Source organism: Lipophrys pholis (assembly GCF_963383615.2).
Source record: "Lipophrys pholis genome assembly, chromosome: 9".
In the NCBI taxonomy this organism is placed as follows: Eukaryota; Metazoa; Chordata; class Actinopteri; order Blenniiformes; family Blenniidae; genus Lipophrys; species Lipophrys pholis.
Genome location: NC_137639.1, coordinates 25,333,234 through 25,352,553, shown reverse-complemented (window position 1 = coordinate 25,352,553; position 19,320 = coordinate 25,333,234). Strand labels below are relative to the sequence as shown.

General features: G+C 43.0%; 1 protein-coding gene across 2 annotated transcripts in view; it reads right to left on the bottom strand.

The window, feature by feature from the left end:
• plekhg4b (pleckstrin homology domain containing, family G (with RhoGef domain) member 4B) overlaps window positions 1-19,320 on the bottom strand; it is a gene marked incomplete at its 5' end in the record, with an annotated part of 24,745 nt that extends 5,425 nt beyond the window's left edge. For both annotated transcript variants that reach the window (XM_080471827.1, XM_080471828.1), the window contains 20 exons: window positions 445-561; window positions 664-841; window positions 929-1,099; window positions 1,405-1,629; window positions 2,446-2,535; window positions 2,758-3,007; window positions 4,089-4,960; window positions 5,103-5,267; window positions 5,370-5,492; window positions 5,597-5,735; window positions 5,861-6,003; window positions 6,135-6,233; window positions 6,431-6,547; window positions 6,839-6,925; window positions 7,432-7,525; window positions 8,792-8,915; window positions 9,859-10,062; window positions 12,428-13,667; window positions 14,576-14,773; window positions 19,252-19,320. In XM_080471827.1, the coding sequence (XP_080327953.1) occupies window positions 445-561; window positions 664-841; window positions 929-1,099; window positions 1,405-1,629; window positions 2,446-2,535; window positions 2,758-3,007; window positions 4,089-4,960; window positions 5,103-5,267; window positions 5,370-5,492; window positions 5,597-5,735; window positions 5,861-6,003; window positions 6,135-6,233; window positions 6,431-6,547; window positions 6,839-6,925; window positions 7,432-7,525; window positions 8,792-8,915; window positions 9,859-10,062; window positions 12,428-13,667; window positions 14,576-14,773; window positions 19,252-19,320 (4,705 nt within the window). The remainder of the gene's footprint in view (window positions 1-444; window positions 562-663; window positions 842-928; window positions 1,100-1,404; window positions 1,630-2,445; window positions 2,536-2,757; window positions 3,008-4,088; window positions 4,961-5,102; window positions 5,268-5,369; window positions 5,493-5,596; window positions 5,736-5,860; window positions 6,004-6,134; window positions 6,234-6,430; window positions 6,548-6,838; window positions 6,926-7,431; window positions 7,526-8,791; window positions 8,916-9,858; window positions 10,063-12,427; window positions 13,668-14,575; window positions 14,774-19,251) is intronic.

Genomic DNA, 19,320 nt, shown 5'->3' with positions numbered 1-19,320 from the left:
CAGCTGACTTCAGTTTGAACAGGAAAAAGCCTATACCTTTCGCACCTTTGGTTATGATGAAACCTGACAGCCACTCACTGAAATATTTTGACGTGAACGTTCTTAAAAAGTACCACCAACAAAAATCTGCTTCTTAGCGTGAAGCTACATGTGAAGTGTATGATCTAAGGGTTGATAGCATGGTTTTAAAAGTCAATGCCTGAGAGTTAGAGGCCTGAATCAATGCAGCAGAAGAGGTGGAACAACAACCAGAAGAGGGGGAAGTCAATCCCTCCAACACAGTGATTCCCAACCTAATATTCAATAACTGTTTGTAAATAAAAAACAGACGATTGAAGGAGGGAATGATGGAATGTCGGTCCACCAAGCAAGCAACAAGCCTCACTCCCGACACATCGCCACGCTCACACACAGACACCCACAGTGCGTATCGAATCAGCTCACCTGTCCTCTTCATGATATAGTCTATTGCTCTGTCACTGATAGCTGCGTCACTTGGCTTGATGTCCATGAAGGGCTTGCTTCCAATCCCCATGGACACCATCTCCTGCATACGCAGCGCTAGAAGCCCAAAGAATGAACACTCTTTAACCAAACGCTGGTGTCGCTTGGGCAAAAAGACAGATGTTAATGTCGTTCAGATCATCTGACACAGAAACCCACCCCTGTTCCTGAGAGCCTGCCTCCACAGAATCTTGCCGATGATAGCGGTCCACACCGCCTTGACCTCTGCAGAGCTGGCCTGGAGAATAAATGTGTCCTGTGACTTCCGTCGACGGAACCAGATCTCAAATCGCAGGCCGCTGTCACCAACGTTTTCCGTCATGCCGATTTCTGCTGTCTGTGCACAGAAAGTATAAGAGAAACGGCGTCAGGAAAGCAGCTTAGACGCATCAAAAAGTTCCATTCTCAAACAATCATTTCTTACTTTGAAGGACTGTTTATAGATGTAAAAGTCATATCCTCCCTCTATCTTCTTGGTCTTGCTGAAGAGGATGAGGTCTTCAAACAAGAAAACATGGCGGAGGTATTTCCTGCGTCCGCACCACACTATGAACTCATCCTGGCAGCGGAGTTGACCCTGTTCCTTTAGGTTCACCTGCAGAGGAAGCGCAACCGCTCACATGCGTCACAGAGAACAATACGATTTCTGGAGGGATGCTGACTTCACTCAGCGGGATGACCTCAGTTTCTAATATAGCTTCATTACTCTGTGTGCAGATGGACTTATAATGGTACTGAGCACTATCAATGCATTAGAGAAAATAATAACGTTATTCCAAAGGAAATGTTTTTACATGCTATGTGAAATACTTCACATTATCTTGCATCTCTCGGATTCTGTAATACAGTTTGCATGTGTTTGTATTACTCATGTGTCTTGTGATCTGAATTGCTGCTTACGTCACAGCCTCGGATGGCATCCATAGCCAGCAGGTCATTGCCGTGGCGGAGCTGAAACTTCACCATCTCCTCGGCCGTGCGGAGGTCGCTCAGCTCCTGCTCCTGGGACTGGCCGCACTCTTTTATCAGGTCTTTCAGCAACAATGCATATTTGCTCATCCTCTGAATAGGCTTCAGCAAGTACGACGCCAAGTCCATCTTGTCCCCGAGTTCCATCTGCTTATTCTGAATAGAGAAACATCACAAGTCATTATTATGCTAATTGTACTTTCCTATAATCCCTTAACCCTCTTATAACTGGATCTATTTAGATTTTTGCTGTAGAATTTTCAGAAATGGTGCAATAGGTGAGTGTTCCCCCCCCCCAATTTTTCAATCACCTTTCAATAAATGTTTACTGCAATTTTAGTTGTTGATGGTACTGAGAGGTTTATTATCCAAAGGTGTGAGGCATTAGTGAATCTTGTTTATGTTTAGAAGCTGTGGGGCTTGTATATGGGCACAAAGCTCAGATTCTCTGGGCTCTGGTCTTTCTAATGAGTTTCTTTTAATGTCATAAATGGTTGAAAATTGAGAGGTTACAAGAAGAACGCATGTCAAGTCATGTTGGTGGTGGCAGGAGAGGAATTAAAGGGTTCAACACAAGTCTACTGTGAGCAGCGGTGGCCCAGAGGGGAGGGAGGTGGACTTGGGATGTGACGTTCGCTGGTTCAATTCCCGGTCATCACTGTGGGCCCCCCGAGGGAGGGTGGGTTTCTGTAGTGTGGGTGCTTACTGCATGGATTAATAGAGAAATAAAAATAATTTCCTGAAGAGGATTAATAAAGTATGATTCTTTTTTTGGGCAAATGTTAATGACGTCTCAGTTCCATTCCCCAGAATTGGCCGTGCTGAAGTATTAACACTCATGTGTGCACTATAGTTTGACATCTAAAGCATCCAACCAATAAAGAGTGTTGCTTTTCCCAGTGTAGTTTTGAGTATCATGGCAATGGGAGCAGCTGTAAATAATGTAACCAGATCGAGAGTTTCAAAAAGCACCTTGAAGAATTCATTCCCGTGGCTGCTGAGGAGGTCGTCCGACTGGGGCTTATTCTTGCTGTATAGAGCATACATTCCAAACTGATCCTCCTGCACACAGCATTAACAAGTCACAACACTGACCACAGAGAAAAGAATGCTGACAGTTCAGTATTTTGCATAACACGATGAATGATTTAGCTGTTGTATCCACTTTGTAGCCGACAGGTGATGAGTGTACACCAATGTTCGAGATTGCAAAAAGCCGTGACACGACACCGGGGGAAAAAGTCAATAATTACACATCCCGCACTCTTGGCTGTCTGCACTCACATGTCGGAGAAAACAGCTACTGATGGACAGCGGGGAGTGAGCGCACGCCTCCAACTCTTTTAGAAAGTACTGGCTGTGGAAGTCCCACAGTTTCTCCACATTCCCAAAAATGATGCTACGCTTCCCACGCAGGTCCTGAGGCAAGTCGAGGCGCTCCATCTCTGGGAAATAGTGTTCGATGATATAGCTGAGCGATCGCACGTACTCCCTCTCTGTGTTGATCATCTCGTCCATGATGTGCTGCACTTTACTAGTGAACAAGAGGGCGGGACAGCGTTTAAGAAGGGTGATCAAGTTAAAAAAAAGTCGCCCAAGAAATTCAGGTGATCGAAAAACTAAAAACATCTGCTGAACAATTAAATTAAATTAACTTAAATGAACTTAAATTAACTTAAATTAAATTCAACTTTATTTACATAGTGCAGAATACAACAAAGTCATTTCAGGGCACTCTTACAGAGAAACCCAACAAATCCACATGAGCAAGCATGTGGATTTGTTGGGTTTGAATCATTCACAACAAACAATTAGCCAATCACAAATTAAAAAACCTTTTTTATTTGTTAACAGGGTATTCTATAGAATGGCTTTTTCACATGAAATAAGTTAAGCGTCATTTAAATGCGTTAAAACAATAACAGGTAATTTTAACTGTAGTATAAATCTATACAGTCAATGGCAGAATTATTAGACACATCTATATTTTTTTGTATCCTGATTACCATACAGGTGATGCGTTGAACAAATAACATTTTCTAATGATTTCAAGGTAAGAAATAATAACTAAGAACTATACATTGATACAGATCGTATACTAGCAAATCATCATTCTGGAGCTGTGTTACAACATCTCAATGAGGATTAAGATAGAGGTGAAGGTGATGATGACTTAATAGAGTAGCTAGAAATGGCATTTTTTCTCATCTCATTACCTCAGCTGACTGTGCTTAGTTTAAACCTGGTATAGGTTTACTCTGGAGAAAGTGAACTATTTATTTTAAGTGTTCAGTTGATTATTAATGTAAAATTCCAATTCTTCTGTTTACTGTTGCTCAGTCAGTGTGTAAGCACAAGTTACCATTTTGTTAGAGTCACATTGGAGGGTAAAACTGTAATCACATTTGCACATCACCCTATTATCTGTACGGCAGACATGTGTTTGTGATGTTGTATTGTAAAAAGTCCAATAAACAATATAAATATATGTTGTGAAATAAATCTCTTCAACAAAGTCAAACCAAAGCAAACAGTAGCCGACTGGACAGCTCAGGACAGTTTAAATCACACTTAAGCAGATTAATTTCTCCTTCTATCCGTGTTTTATTGCCCACCTGCTCTGTTTCTTGACATCTCCTTCACTGCGTCTGTTGTGGACTCTGGTGGGCGTCGACATGCTGCGGCTGCGTCCTATCGCCGGGCTCGTCACGTCGGGCCTCTGCAGCTTCTTCTCCGCCGACACATTGTTAGCCACCTCCAACCCCTTGATGTAGACCCCCGTGTAGCCGTGGATGTGGCTGACGTCGGCGTGACTGCAGTCCCTCAGCGTCAACTCGGAGCTCATCGTCTTCTTCATGATCTTCTTCATTGGCTGCTTGCGGAGTCGGGACGCTCCCGAGTAGATGGGCTCGGAGTGGCAGGAGATGGTGGAGTCAATGGTGCAGTCGCTGTCCGTGTCATCGAACATGGATGGACTGTGCCTCAGCTTGATTTCAGAGTCCGGGGAGAACGTGAAGGGTGAGGGGTAGGAGAGTGACCTGGAGGGGCTCCGCGGTAGAGGCCTGCCAGAGTGATTCGTGTTGTCATCGAAAGTCAGTGGCTTAATCATGCCCGGTAAGTGCACACAACCATTAGCTACCGGCTGCTCCGAGGTGACAATCGGACTTTCTGCAGAACTCGGAGCCTCCGCCGAGTCAACAGCTGTGGAGTTTGGAGCCGGCGCCATGGCTCGAGTCAAAGTCTCCTCCAGCTGTTGTTTGGTTTGTTGGCATTTGTGCCACACGGTGTTCCACTTCTGCAGCTGCTGAGGACTTTCCAGTGACAGCACCATGTCATTGAGCGTGCTGAAGTTGTCCATGGAGAACTTGGATGCCTCTGCACAGTAATCCTGCAGGTTCTGCACTACTGACGGTGAAAATCTGACATCTGTGCTGTCCAAACTCAGGTGATGGAAATAATCATGGCAGTGATCCATCCACTGGTTAGCCTAGAGATGTGAAAATGAAGATTAGCTATCTGATATTGTAATTAGCAGACACGAAATAGAGTTAAATAAGGGCACAAATCATGCATTAAGTCATAAAGATTAAAGAATAAATGGGATCACTGATCATATTTATTTTACTTACTGAGTCATAAAACTCATACAGGTTGGTGAGGATGTCTAGTTTGGATTTTCTCTCCTCCACTCTGCTTAAAATGGATCCAAGATGTTGTTTAAAGTCGAGCAGAACTGATCCTGGAAGAGACTCTGGAGACTCTTTAACGAGCTGCAGGCCGTGCCTCTGCTGGTGCTGTCGGGGAAATGGTTAAAGCCATTCAGTAATGGCAGATGGGATAAGACACAATAGCTGTGTTTAAAAGTTGAACCGGAAGTGGAACTGGTACTTGCTTACCACTGACTCCTCGAGAAACTGGTTCAAACTGTCTCTCATCTCTTTAATTTTGTCTGTAGACAGCGACAGTGAATCCAAAGACGTTAACTGCTTCTCTCCTGTGACACTGAACCAGAGCTTGATCTGGGAACAGACAGGCCGTGTTTATCTAGTGTTATTGTCGAGACATGAAACTGAGACTCTGTAAACAATATTGTTTTTATATCGGAGGTAAAACTTGAGGTCACCTGTTCCGTTTGTTCCTCGAACTTGCACACCTCCAGCCGACTCTCTAACTCCTTCTGTGACTTGTTAGAAAGGATCACAAGCTTATGAACTTCCTCATCTACTTGGTTGTACAGTGCATTCAACATTTCAACGGTATCCCTGAAAGACATGAAGGAAATACATTCAAAGAGGCTATCAAAACCTGCTTCTCTTTGGTTCATCGTGCTCAGCCAACGGTCATTACGCAATATACCATGCACAAACAGAAGACCCCTGTCTTCTACCTGTAGTTTTCATTCTCGCAGGCCTCTTCCTTCCTGATGCGAGCGAGGATAGTTCCTCCCTCCAGACGCAGTCTGTTCAGACGGGTGTCGTCTAGTACACACTTCATGAGGCGCCTCTGCTGTTCTAAAACTTCTGAAACCTCCTGAAAGTTGAAGAAACCACAACAAATGTAGTCAAATGACTGGTTGCATGAATAGAAATGACGTATCTACCTAATGTTAAACAGGCGGGAAAATTATAAACTCCTGAAGTGGAGGAAAAACTGGGCCTAACCTTGGAGGTCTTCTGATTGCTGCTGGTACTCAGCGTGCTGATAGACTCTTGAAGAGATGTAATGGCCGCATTGCAACTGCTGGCAAAGGGTTCAACTTTCTACGACAGAAAGGAAAAGAGATTATTAATACAGTCGAGCCAAATGTGAATCTGCTCATGTTTCAGCTCGCTCTGAGATGAAGCTTCCTGTAACTATAGGGTTTTTTCATTAAAGGTATTCCCACCAACAGCAAGCTCTTAAGAGAGTTTACAAGTATGTTTATGCTGTTACCCACAGCCGTTTCCGTCACACCCACCTGTCTGAAGTGGATCCAGTGGTTGTGGTCGTAATGGAAGGTGCCCTCCAGGTCTCGTGTGAGCTGGCTTTGGTCGATGTACTTCAGCAGGGCCTTCAGAGATGACAGCGTCTCGGTCTGCGTCAAGGAAGAGAGAAACATAAACACAAGACAATATAATCTCAGTGACGGGGCGCCTCATGCTCCCTTTCAAAAGTTTAGTAGCTTAAAACCATACACAAGCCGATTCTTGTTCACTCGCAAATCTCTGTCGTCATGGTCTGACCAGATAAGACGTCAAATCTGGACCCGGCAACAAACAGACGTTGATCCCCAAGTCTTGCCAAACTCTTTTGTATTTACTCAGCATTTAGGAGCAAAATCCCTTTGATGGAGTTGATTATAAGTGTCAGTTTTATTTGTTTTTACCTGCACATTCAGTTCTCTTTCAGGTTTGGCTGCTGCCTCCTTGTCTGCCAGGAACAGAATGGAGTAAAGTGCATTCGGTGCTGAAGCCTGAGAAAAACAAACACAACAACAACAAACAATCAGAATTCATAATGTGTGTCGATGCCTGCACAGGTGAATTCCGTGAAATAGACACTTAAAGCGACTGATGTACGTGTTATAGTTGACCAAATTATCATCCTCACATCAGCAAGGACCTCATTATCATAATATGATGAGGTGTCTCTTTGCATGTCTGCTGCAGGCAGCCTTCTCCTAGCGTGTGGTTAAAAACAGACAAGTAACAACAGGCTTCTCCACAAGAGCCCTGAGGACAGCCTTTTTTTTTTTTTTTTTTTTTGAAGAAAAAAAAAATGTCTTGGAAGTGCAGTCACTACAATTTTAAGGTGTGCCACTTCAAAAAAAAAGAAAAAAAGAAGCTGTGCCAGAGACTAAGAAGCAAAACAACAAGAAATCTGTAAGGAATGACATCTTATGACAGCTTCCATAGAGAAACGCGGCACTGTGTGCACGGCGTGTTGAGTGTAACTACATATTTTCCATTGTAGGCTCACCTGAAATTCAGACAGAGATGACAACAGAGCTGGAAGAGGCTGCTGCTTTCTACTGTCTATTACGACAGTCAGACCTTGATCACGCCTTTCCTTGCTGAAACCAGAGTATTACAGTTAATGCACTGCCTTTGTCAAACATGATTGCATGGAGGAAACTTGTACCATCTATGAGCACAACAAAGAGGATTTAAAGGATTTAGAAAGATTTCGAGTCTCTTTCAATACTGGCTTGTTAGACAAAAACCAGTAGAATGGAGGGAATACAAAGTGTAGTATAATAAGTAACCACAAACGGAAATAGATCTTGTACTAGAAAACGGTATAATTACTTTCAGCTATACTGCATATTTACAGTACGTAATCCTTGAATCAAAAGGTGAAGGAATCTGCTTGCTGCTTCAGTTGAATATTTAGTATGCTTTGAGAAATTTCAGCTTGGCTCACATATATCTGCATGTATAACTTTTTCTGTGCATTAATCAGGCTTTCAAGGTGATTTTAGGAAGAAAGCATAAATTATATTGTCACAAACGGTTTGAAATTAATTTCTGGAATTCAAATATAAAATTACAATGAAATTATTCTATAATACTCGATATTTTGCATCAAGACTATAGAGCTTTAAATATGAAATATATTTTCCTATTAGATTCTGAAGTTTTTATTGAGAGAATATTTGTAATTTTCTGTTAATTTCAGACCTTTTTATCTATCCCCAGTAAACAACTCACATGCATGAAAACAGTCAATCAACCAATCAGTTGAACATGATGAAACATATGAACACATTAAAAAAAAGAAAATTCAGATCGATGAAGTTCTATAATTCAATAGTATCCAATAATTTAAATGATCTGAAATGGGTTTATGTTTAACAGCATGGTAACATAAAGAATAAAGGACTTTGTTTAGTGGTTGAGCACATTATATTGTCGACAGCAGTGAGAATTCGATCGTTGGCTTATAAATAATCCCCATCTACTGTTTTGTATGCCCAAATTTGTCAGTTAAACCCCAGTGATCTGGAATCACTTTAACAATGGTGTGTAAGCTGCTGTTCTCCTTATGCACATAAAAGAGAAGCATTCAATTAACTATTTAATATGCAATGATGTATTTGGAAGAGTTAAGAATCTGAATGCGTTCATTGTGGATGGTTGATGAAAACAGACACATGGTGCTCAGCAAATACGTCTTTAAGATAAAATCTTTATTTGTCTGAAACGTCTATTTATGAAAATCACAGTGAATTAACAAATGCGAAATAATTTAATTATTATTTTGACAAGGTATTTTTGTCCACATTATGTGAAATGAGTGTTGAATTATTTTTAAACAAGCTGAAGTACGTGGGACTTACCGCAGAGTTGAGTAGTAGTAGCCCAATAAACAGGTCAGGTCGCTGACGGTGCAGGCCTCCGCTGCCCACACCTGAGCTCTCGTGCACACCTGCAGCACCGCTCTCCCACTGCGATCCCTGTTTCCTAGAGAGGAGAAGCCAGAGGGTCCATATTTAATATCTACCCATGCACATCTATCACGTTTTCAAACAAAACTCATACAAAACTAAATTTTTTTGGGAGCCCAACTTTCATATGCTTACAAATCTAATAAAAGTATTGAAATATAGTCTGTGGCAGTGACAACTTATGGTTTTATATGAAAGTAACTTTTTTCACTTCAGTTTGTGTTCATTGTAGTTGAAAAACATTTATTTCAACAAAAAAATAAAAAATTGGCAATTCAATTGATAGTTTTATATTCCACTTTTTAAAAAACCTTTTTCAATGTCATAACATGAACAATATATTAGTACAGAGATGTATATATTCCCCACTCCCCTCCATATTGACCCACCGCTTGAGATTACAGAGGAGGAAATAAGACGAAGGACGAAAAATAAATACAAACAAAAAATAAAATCACTGAAAGGTTCACATTATCAACACTATGATTCAAATAATACCAATAATGACAGTAAAAGTAAACAATAAATCAGTACCAATACAGCCCTGTAACAGATAAGACATTATGGATTAGTACACAGCTTTACTGTTTTCATGTAATTTAGAAATGGTCGCCATGTCTTATAAAAATTTTTTATCTGCAGAGCCAATTGTAAACCTTACTTTCTCCATATTGTAGAACCTCATAAGTTCTGTTGCTTATAGGACATGAGCGGGCAAGTCTTCCGCTTTCCATTTCATAAGTATGAATCGCCCAGCAATTCTTTTTTTTAATTTTCTTCTCAGAAATTAAGAGAGATAAATCATCATGATGGGGGTTAAAGGGCATTACCCCTGTCTTTGAGAATTATTTGGTTAATTAAGCTGATTTTGGTTAAAGGATCCTAGTTTAAATAAGGTTATGAGTAAAACAAATTGACTTTAGTTAGTAGCTGTAAGGACTGAAATTGAAGCCCCCTACCTGGCAGAACAACAGCCCCTGATGTGAGCAACTCCTGATTGACGTGCGACACCAGTTTGGGAAAAGCTGAACTCCAGTCAGAGGAAGAGCTTGACGCTGAAGTCAGTCGACTGGTCGTTCCGTTTGCAGCTTTGTGAGCGAGACTCTCTTCACTGCAACCTTTGTGGCGCCTGTTCTCACCGCCGATGGCGTCGTCACGCTGACCTGTTGAGATAAATACAAATATTAAGTAAGCACCACTTGAAGCAATGTTTACCGAGGGACTTGTGGTGGAAATGCACCAGGTGGAAATGGCAAGCTTGTTTTCACTTCCTCCTCATTACCCACCGGTTGTAACTCACAGGACAAGTGTTTATCTGTGATGAGATAGTTTTACTCTATTTGTAAGTTGACCTTGAGTCATCTTGGAGTCCAGGTGTTTAGTCAGCCTGAGTCATGTGAGGAGCTGCTGTTTTGAGACTCTCATATCATCACCTCCTCCTCCTCCTCCTCCTCCTCTACCCTGCACAGCTCCAGGCTCTGTTTACAGGAATGATGAGCCTTTAACACTCCAAAACCATATCACAGTTTAGAGACTTGATTCGGTTTGTCAGGCAGCAAAACAACATTTTATCCACTCTACTGAATACTTCAGTTTTTTGGAGAAAAGAAGAACGAACACATGCAGCAAACACACAACTGGACAGACTGCATGGAAAAACCCCACCACAAGTAGAACAAAACAGCAATTGATTGATAGAAATGTAGAAAAAAGTGTGCTCTTGTCCAAGTCTTCTCGTCTGTACACATTGATAATGAATATAACATTTTTGGAATTCTTAATTGTTATCTGTGTATACAGGTGCAGTTTTTGCAGTCTTACTGTGAAAATTGTAAAATAAATCTACAGGTATTTAATTTGCTGTGCCCATGAAGAAAAAAATACTACCTCTCTAAAAGTGACATTTTACAAGATCATATAAACCGCTCATTTAAATACAGCTATGCAAATAGTCAATAACCTATAATCAGGCCTAACAGTTAATTTTTTTTTATCGCCGTTCAACTACCTGTGTCAGTTAATCTATCATTATTTATCTGTGTTTGATGGTGGAGTGCAGTGTTTTGTCTTTTCACACCGTTTGAGGCCTCTTGTATCGTCCTACTCTGTTGTGTGGCAGTAAACCCTCCCAGCTCAGACTCCATTGTCTTCAAACAGTTAGTGCATTTCCTGTGCGACTGCGCGACCAGGATTGTGTTTGCTGCATGTTTCCTAAAATGCTTTGTTTTGAGAGGAAGCGGCAAACGTTGAGCAAAGCCTCCTGAGTATTGTCCCGTGTCAAAGTCTGTTATTTGCATTCTCTGTGGCGCATTTTTTTCCCCCCTCAGCCGTCGAAGGAGCTAAATCAGCAGTGATGGCTGAAGCTTTGGTTTATTGATCACAAACATGACAAAGAATGATGCGACAAAAAGAGTTTGTTGGATCTTCAGAAGTTCAACTCTTACACTGTAAATGTTTTTATACTAAAATGCATCAGAGTTCTCGTGTTTCTGGTGTTAATGGACTCTACAAAGACTTGCTCAGTTTGAGAGACTTTTTCCCCGTGGATCCCCTTTGGCTGATTGGTTCACAAAGGAAACTTTAGTAAATGAGGCAAACCATCGGGGATCAGCGCAGCCCCCCGGCCCCGGTAGCACTGCGGGGTCATCTCATTGTGGGATGCCGGGGTCCTCGCGGTCAGTTTACAGGGTTTACACGATCTTTTGTTGCTTTTGAAATGTCATTGTGAGAAAACCGCTTTGCAAAATCTGTAATTCTATCTCCGCCGAAGTAATTTCACAAACGTAACTCTGATGTGATTCAACTGCCGTATTCCTGCTGAGTGGTGCAATTTTGAAATATTAACACTGAACAGGATCTCATTCAAATCATGGAGGGGTAATCCATAATGAGGGTTCCAATATTCAGCTTCACTCAGTCAGTTTCCACATTAAATGTCAATTCTCGGAAAAAGCTCCGCTTTCTAAAAACAGAACGATTCCCTCGGTGGCGCTCTCTCATCGCTGCCTTCCTGAATTACTGACTGCAGACCAACGTGAAACAAAACAGACTGACAGCAGCAAAGGAAACACGGGACTGTGACTAAAGGTTTGTTTCCAGGGTGGGGCCACACCTGTCCCACTCAACGTGCCAAAGATCACAATGCGTGGGCTTTTCAAAGGCAATCTGGCACTAATATAAGTAATAACGCGTTGGAATTATGAGCTCTCGTCACTGAGATTCAAACAGCCGCCAACTGATGAACTGTTGTAACCAGTCCTGCCGCGGGGCATCGTTGCACACACTGGTACGAAAGCATCATCTTGTTTTTGGTGAGGTTTTCACGACCTCAGGCTGTATTTCTTGATAAGTGATAAATTATGAGACATGGTGTGTCATAATGACTCCACCACTAATGGTGAATGTCAAATGCTTATATTCTGTAGGGCGATGTTTTGACCTTACAAAGGAAAAGTTTAATAAAAAAAAAAACTGATTTGATGTGTTTTTGTTCTTCTACAAGCTGAAAGGTAGAATTGCATTACATACCTGGCTCATCCTTGCTGCTCCTCCTCTCAGTACCAGGAAAGGCTGCTTCCACGTCCAGCTTCACAAAGCGAAGAGCGTAACCATTCATGAGCTTTTTGGGGGAGACGCTTGTCGAGCCTCCGGACGACGACCGCTCCCTGTGGCCCTTAACCTGGGCAGCCTTGTTAGTCCTTTCCAGAGACTTGGAACGCCGCTCGGCTCGTCTCTCTGCACTCCGCAAGCTGCGCTGTAGGTAAAGCAATGGTGTGCTGGGCCTCGAGTCGTCTCCACTGAGCCATCCTCGGCTCCCTAGCCTCCGGGACAGGTGTTCTCTGGAAGGGGTCCGGGTGTCCGGGCTGCTGCCTGGCGTCACTGCCCTTTCCCTCAGACCACTGCCGTGCTCCGGGCTTTCCTCCAGTATAGATTCAGAGCTGGATCCAATGCTCATGGGGTTCTGCAGGGCCTCCATGTAAGACTTCCGAAACAGTCTCCTGCTCTCAAATGTCACAGAGTCTCTTGGGATGCGGCGCAGGGGCCCTGGGTTACTGAGGTCCGTGCTAAAAGACAGCATCCTTGCCCCTAGTCCTCTCTCTTGCCCACTACAATCCTCACTGCTTTCTTCTGTACCACAGCCATCTGGAGGTGTTTCCATCGTGGTGATAGGTATAGCAGAACCCCCGCTATCGACAGTGTGGTTGTCACTGCTGCAGTCCCTGTGGTTTCTGTTTGGAGACATGGGCTCGGAGAAGAGGGAGTCAGTTCCCTGAGAGAGCAGGGACTCTCTGGAGCTGCGGTGGCTGTCCAGAGTTCCCGTGGAGCCGCTCGTACTGCAAGTGCTGAGATGGCCGCGGAAGCCACCCCTGCTGCAGCGCGCTTGCATGATGGCGTCCGCCGTGCTGCTGACGAATAGCGGGTTAACCACGTTCTTCCACGGAGTCCTGTACACAGCCGTACCCGTGGTGAGCAGACAGTTCTGTAGTGGCTCCAAGTTGCGGTCACGTGTTACATTCTGCAAGAACTCAGCTGTGAAGACGCTGCCATACATGCTCTCGGAGATGGGGATTTCTGCGATGGCCTGCCCACTGGCCGACAGACATTTTATCACCAACTTGGCGGCTTTGCGGCCTAGAGGAACGATTTGAAAGTAGAAGTCTCCTTGCTTGAGTCGGACTTTATGCAGAGGGGCCAGCTGCAGGACGACCTTCTCGTGGATGCAGAGCGGCCAGCCTTCGTGATAAAGCAACAGACCTCTGAACCTCACCTGAGAGAGGAGAGAGAAGTCAGTGAAAATCTCCTCCCATAAAATATTGTTATTGTCGGCTTGTCATGCCCCAGCTGTGGTACAAGTTACATCATTCAAACTTACATCTGCAAAAGCTGTGTTCACCACATGTTTAGCCGTAGTGGAGAGGCGAGGTGTTTATCATGGGAGGTGCAAGATGAGTCACTGTCAGTGATCGTTCGACTATACAGGGAAACCTGTCTGATCAGGCCTGGTTTCGCAGCAACCACCGTACAAATCTATGCTGTGACGGCATAAAAACAGGCACCGGGAGCAAAGAAATAATGCTCAAGGGTTAGCTTTTTACCTATGAATGTCACAGAGGGAAGACTAAGGATGTGAGCTTGTTCTGAAGCATCTCATATTGCCTGCGATACAAAGACTTTCATGCATAGCGAGGTGCTCTCAGGGGCAAGGCCGAGATGAAACTGTTGCTCTCCGGCTATCGTCACAGTATAATCACCAGGGAGATGAATACAGAGGAATAAAGTTTCACTGCTTTGGTTCAAGGGCTCTAACCCAAAGTAATCAAAGCTTGTGAGGGTGAATATTGGATTTCACGAAGGGCCCAGAAGTTCGCGGCAGTCTCTCAAGCAGACCACAGTTACTCACTGTTTGCCTATTCAGAGAAAGATGGCTACTTTTCAGCTTGTTTTCAGAACAATGATCATCTCTGTCTCAGTGTCACTTTTCGCCCTCAAATTCACATTCAGAGCCGCTCCACGCTTTCTTCTGCAGCAAACTTTTTTTTATCACTTAACTAAACCAGTGTTCGAACGTTTTTTCCCTCTTGTCTATCATTGCATATTCCTTTTCATTTTATATTCTGTACACATGGAAGAGACCTGAATTCACAATTTCAGGGAAAGTGTCTTTCCGAAACTTACACAAGTTTCTTTTTGGATGATTTGCAGGATCCTCTTAGCCGGAAGCAGGAAGTCAATGAGACAGCGGAGGCCGTCCCCTCGATACTGCCTCTCCACCACGCTGAAGAGCTGCCAGAGGACGGTGGCAGCGGTAGCACTGAAGGGACGGTACAGGGCAGACAAAGTGCCCTGGATGCAGTTGTCCAAAGACTCAGCGTCCTGTAGACGATAAGACGCATTGGCAAACAATGAGACATGAGGACAAATCAGGGGCAGTTCATTTTAAGGTGAAGCAAAATATCAATCGGTGGAGCTGTAAGTCTAAAGAAGTGAACCTAAAGTATTTTTAGGCTTGCAAATCAATGAATATTATTATTGAATATATATATATATATATATATATATATATATATATATATATATATATATATATGTTCTTTTAATATTCAATTATAACTATCATAGGTGCAAAAGGGCCAAGAATATATTTGGAAACAAATTATTTAGGGAATAGTAATAATTCTTAGCTAAACAGTCTCTAATTGTAGAGTTAACATGATTAATTTCTATTAGCAGGTCAAACAAAATATAATTTTCCCTTCGATAGAGCCTTATTGCAAGCATTTCCAGATTTGCAGAAGTATCCAGCATTAATAAAATAAAATTCTTGGCACATTAACCTGGTAACTACTGGTCTGGAGACTTTCTAATGCAAATAATAATAATATGTTGTACGATGACACTCAATTAAAAAGACATTTGCAAATTGCACATAAACATGATGGGTGCACACAGGCTTAATTTTTTGGGCACGATCCCACTCAGCGAGACGGTCAGGAAATCTGAACATGACAGGGAATATCCCGATGAGGGGAAACACCTGGTGGCTGTGACGTCACGATCAGCGAACACAAACAGCAGAGCTGGAAAGTTCAGACTGGACTCCAATTGCAGCCTGGAACATCACACACCAATGACAACAATGTCATAGGTGAGTATTATCTGACCTCTGTACATGATACGGCCCGCCACCAGCTGTCCCCAACACAACAGATGACATGTCCAACATCGTTGTTGACAACTTGTCTGAGATGGCAGGACAATCGGTATGACGGCCAGGTCGACCTGCAGTGGTAGTTACAGTCGCGGTTCACGCTATGACCTTCCTCCGTTTAGTCAGAGCCAAGGCCAAACATCCCTCTGCTATCTGTCCTTCCTGAGTGGAACACAACAGCGCTATAGAGACATCTGTCTGTAACGATAAGCAGGCGGCTAAATGGAAAAGCTGAGGTAAAGTCTCATGCTATAACAACTATTTAACATGTAGAAGAATGCAGGGTTCAAATATTCAGCTCTTGATTTGTTGCTATCCTTCAAACGTCCGCTGCACATTTCCATGACAATAGAAGAGTAGAAAAACGACTGCCTGTCCTGTGCCTGACAGCCCATGTTTCACCCTTTGTAGGACCTGTCCTGTTGATCTAAGCTGCTCACCACCATCAATTAAGAGGAGAATGAGTACAGTTCAGCGCATTCGTACACATGCCACGACTCCACTACAAGGCGCTCATTGTGCACTCCGCCTCCCTAAGTGGTATGTGCTGTACAGTGTTGGTGCCTTGAAACAAAACACCCACTTCCATTAGCAGTCAGCTTGCTTTTTAGTGAGACAAAAATGTCTTTGGGCATTAGTCACTGTTGCACCCAGGAGGAGAAGAATAACATGCTGCTTTATTGGAGGAGAGCTAACAATAGGAGGAAAGCCCTCACAACATTCTAGCCAGACCAGCAAGTTTCTCTTCAGGTTCCCAGAATAAAACGACTGTAGAGAAAGAGAGAGAGGCAGTGTTTTGAAGAACAATTAGTCATCAAAGCGGAGATCTGAGGTTAATTACAAGTCAAAGGCTTGTCACCACATCACACAGGAGTGGCTGTTCGTGTAATCCAGTGCTACGATATAACACACCACCTACACTTACACTGACGGTAGCACACGACATAATGTGTGCATTCAAAACAATTACATCTTTCCCCTGCAGATAATGTCTCACGACCATCTATCACTTTCTACTGCCATTAAGCATCTGAGACCTCTCAGTGAGTGTCACCTGTCTGCGTGGAAAACATATATGCATGTCTCAGCAGAATGAGCGGCCACAGCTTAGCCACCAGAGGCGAGCTTCCCATCCACTGTGAGCCACAGAGGAATGCAGTGTGTATAGCTGTGTATGTCTGGCTTCACAGCTTCAGCCGGGACAGAAGCAAGTAGGGAAGTCCCACCCTTTGTGATGCCAGGTCTTTGTAGGCAGCTGCCTGTTCGATGGAGGGCCGGCGTGGTAATTAATGGCCTGGAACTCCAGGTGGGATACTTTTGTCTCTGCTGTCTGAAAACCAGCTGTTCCAGAGGTGATCTCAATGAGGAGGCAAACTTAACGGGAAGAGCTTCGGCAAATCCATAAGTCTGACAAATATTCATTGTCCAGCAGTAAACCCAGTTTTCATTGGTATGTTTTGTTATTGTTTAAATGGTTCTACATAATAATTGCTTGTTTTTCCATGAACTTGTGTCAGGCACCCATGACAATTCTCAATGAGACAGAATAACAGGATCAGAGTTGCAGGATCTCGATTAAGTAGTATTTTCTGCCTTAGCTGCATCACAGAACACACAGAGGAAAAAGTCCAGCAAAAAGAGTTATTTTTGACCAAGTCAATCCTTTTTTTCGGTCAGCCATAAAAGACATGAACAATCTTGTGATCAACTATTTCATTAACTGGTAATTCTAACATTTCAGCCGTGATGAAAATCATGTGTCAGGGAGCAAATAGGAATTGAAATCAAAGCAAAGCAAAAGAGTGCATCGTGGGGAAAGAAAAAGTGAGGGACACACAGACAAGAGTGAGTTTGAGGTGGTCACTGACACATTTAGTGGGTCAGGGACACAAAAGACGTTGGCTACCAGGCCTCCAGTGGAGCATGAAGCCACCAGGGGAGTGTAACAGGAGAGCCCTGAAGCCCTCATACAGACTGCTCGCTAACCAACCTGCAGACAGCCTTCAAGGCAGCAGAGACGACAAAGGCCACAGGTTGCTCGGGCCTGCCCTAATACCAGGTGCCAGGATGCCAACAAAGGAGCCGAGTGAGACCTCACAATTGAGCCTGGAGTTTGCTGCAGCTTTTAATCTGTACGCATGGGAATCCCGTCCCACGAGGAGAAGAGAGGAAAACAGAGCCGCTGGGATTTGCAGTCAGACAAAGGATTCCTACTACTTTGGGATACATTAAGGAGCGGTTGTATCAAAACCACCATGCCATCACACAAGTGTCTCTAAATAGCTAAAGTCTCCTGGCCACATATCAACACAGACAAACACACACACACATCACATCACATGTAAAAATAGGCCAACCCTCTGTGTCCAAACACTCTTCAAAGGATGACAGCACATTATGCTAATGGAATACTTGCTGTAAATATTTTAAAGTTATCTCCACAGATAAACTTTGACCCAGACAGAGGGTGTGATTATGTGACAAATATAGAGGTGGGGTGAGGTGATAACCTGGCTCCTTCTATTACTAGTATTTAGTACATAACCATTTAACACTTCCAGGGCTTCAAAGCAAAGTATTAACAAAGAGATTTATAGTATGTTTGCTAATCATAGGGCTGTTCCAGAGTAACACGCAATAAGATATTTCTAAGTAGGACATAATGAAATGAAAGCAGCCCAAGAGTCTAATTCCCACAGTGATAATCCAAAAGACTTTCTTCATGTCATTCCAGCAACTAATGACTTTGTCTGACAGGATGTAAACATCACTGACAGGATATTGCCCCTGAACTGCATGAACAGACCTCAGTGACCCTGCAGATGGATCTTGTACTGTATGTGACACATGCGTTCACATGTTTTATTCCCAGGAATAAAGGAAACCCCAACAAAGAAGGCAACAAGTGAATGGAGGTCCTCCGACCAATCAGAGCAGTGATGAGCAGAGACAAAAGAGACTAACAAAGTCTGCTAATGCCTCTGCAGGGTAAATTTGGAAAAGGGTGCATTCCAAAACAAGCTGGAGGTTGATAACAGAGCAAAAAAAATCACGTTTCCTCCCTTTTTGTTGCTGGCACAGATTAAGAGTTTAGTTTTATGGTTGTAGTTTTTAGCTCATCAATCAAAAACTGCACATCTAGTCTGCCTTCAGTCACTGTGCAGCTCAATTGTAACTGAACGTATTAGGAGGCTGGTCTTGAGAAGTTATACTCCCATTCCTCCTGAATCCATTGAGTTGAGCAAACAAGGAAGCCCACACTTTTACTTGCACAGTTCATACCTTTAATAAAACATCTTAAACTGCACTTAACTGAATAAAAATTAGGAGTTATGTATATTCATAGAGCAAAACAAAAAATACATCTGAGACAAGCACACACACGAGACTCCCTTTGACGTTATGTGATACAAGCATGAAAAACTATCTGTTATGTTTTGGCTACAGAGCAACAAGTCAAAATATTAGCTGTGTGTGAACATCCAAACTATCCTTCTCTGGACTGCAACACGCATACAAGACTGTCGTTGAACATTACTGACAACCCAGAACTGCATTCAATATAGAAAATATAAAAGTACATGTAAAAACACCCAAAATTGTCTCAGTAGAAATGTAATAAAGACCACTTTCAGGTTCATACCTTGATACTCAGGTAGTTTTCACAACTCCGGGACTTTGCTCTGGAGTGCATTTTACCCAGTGATAGCAT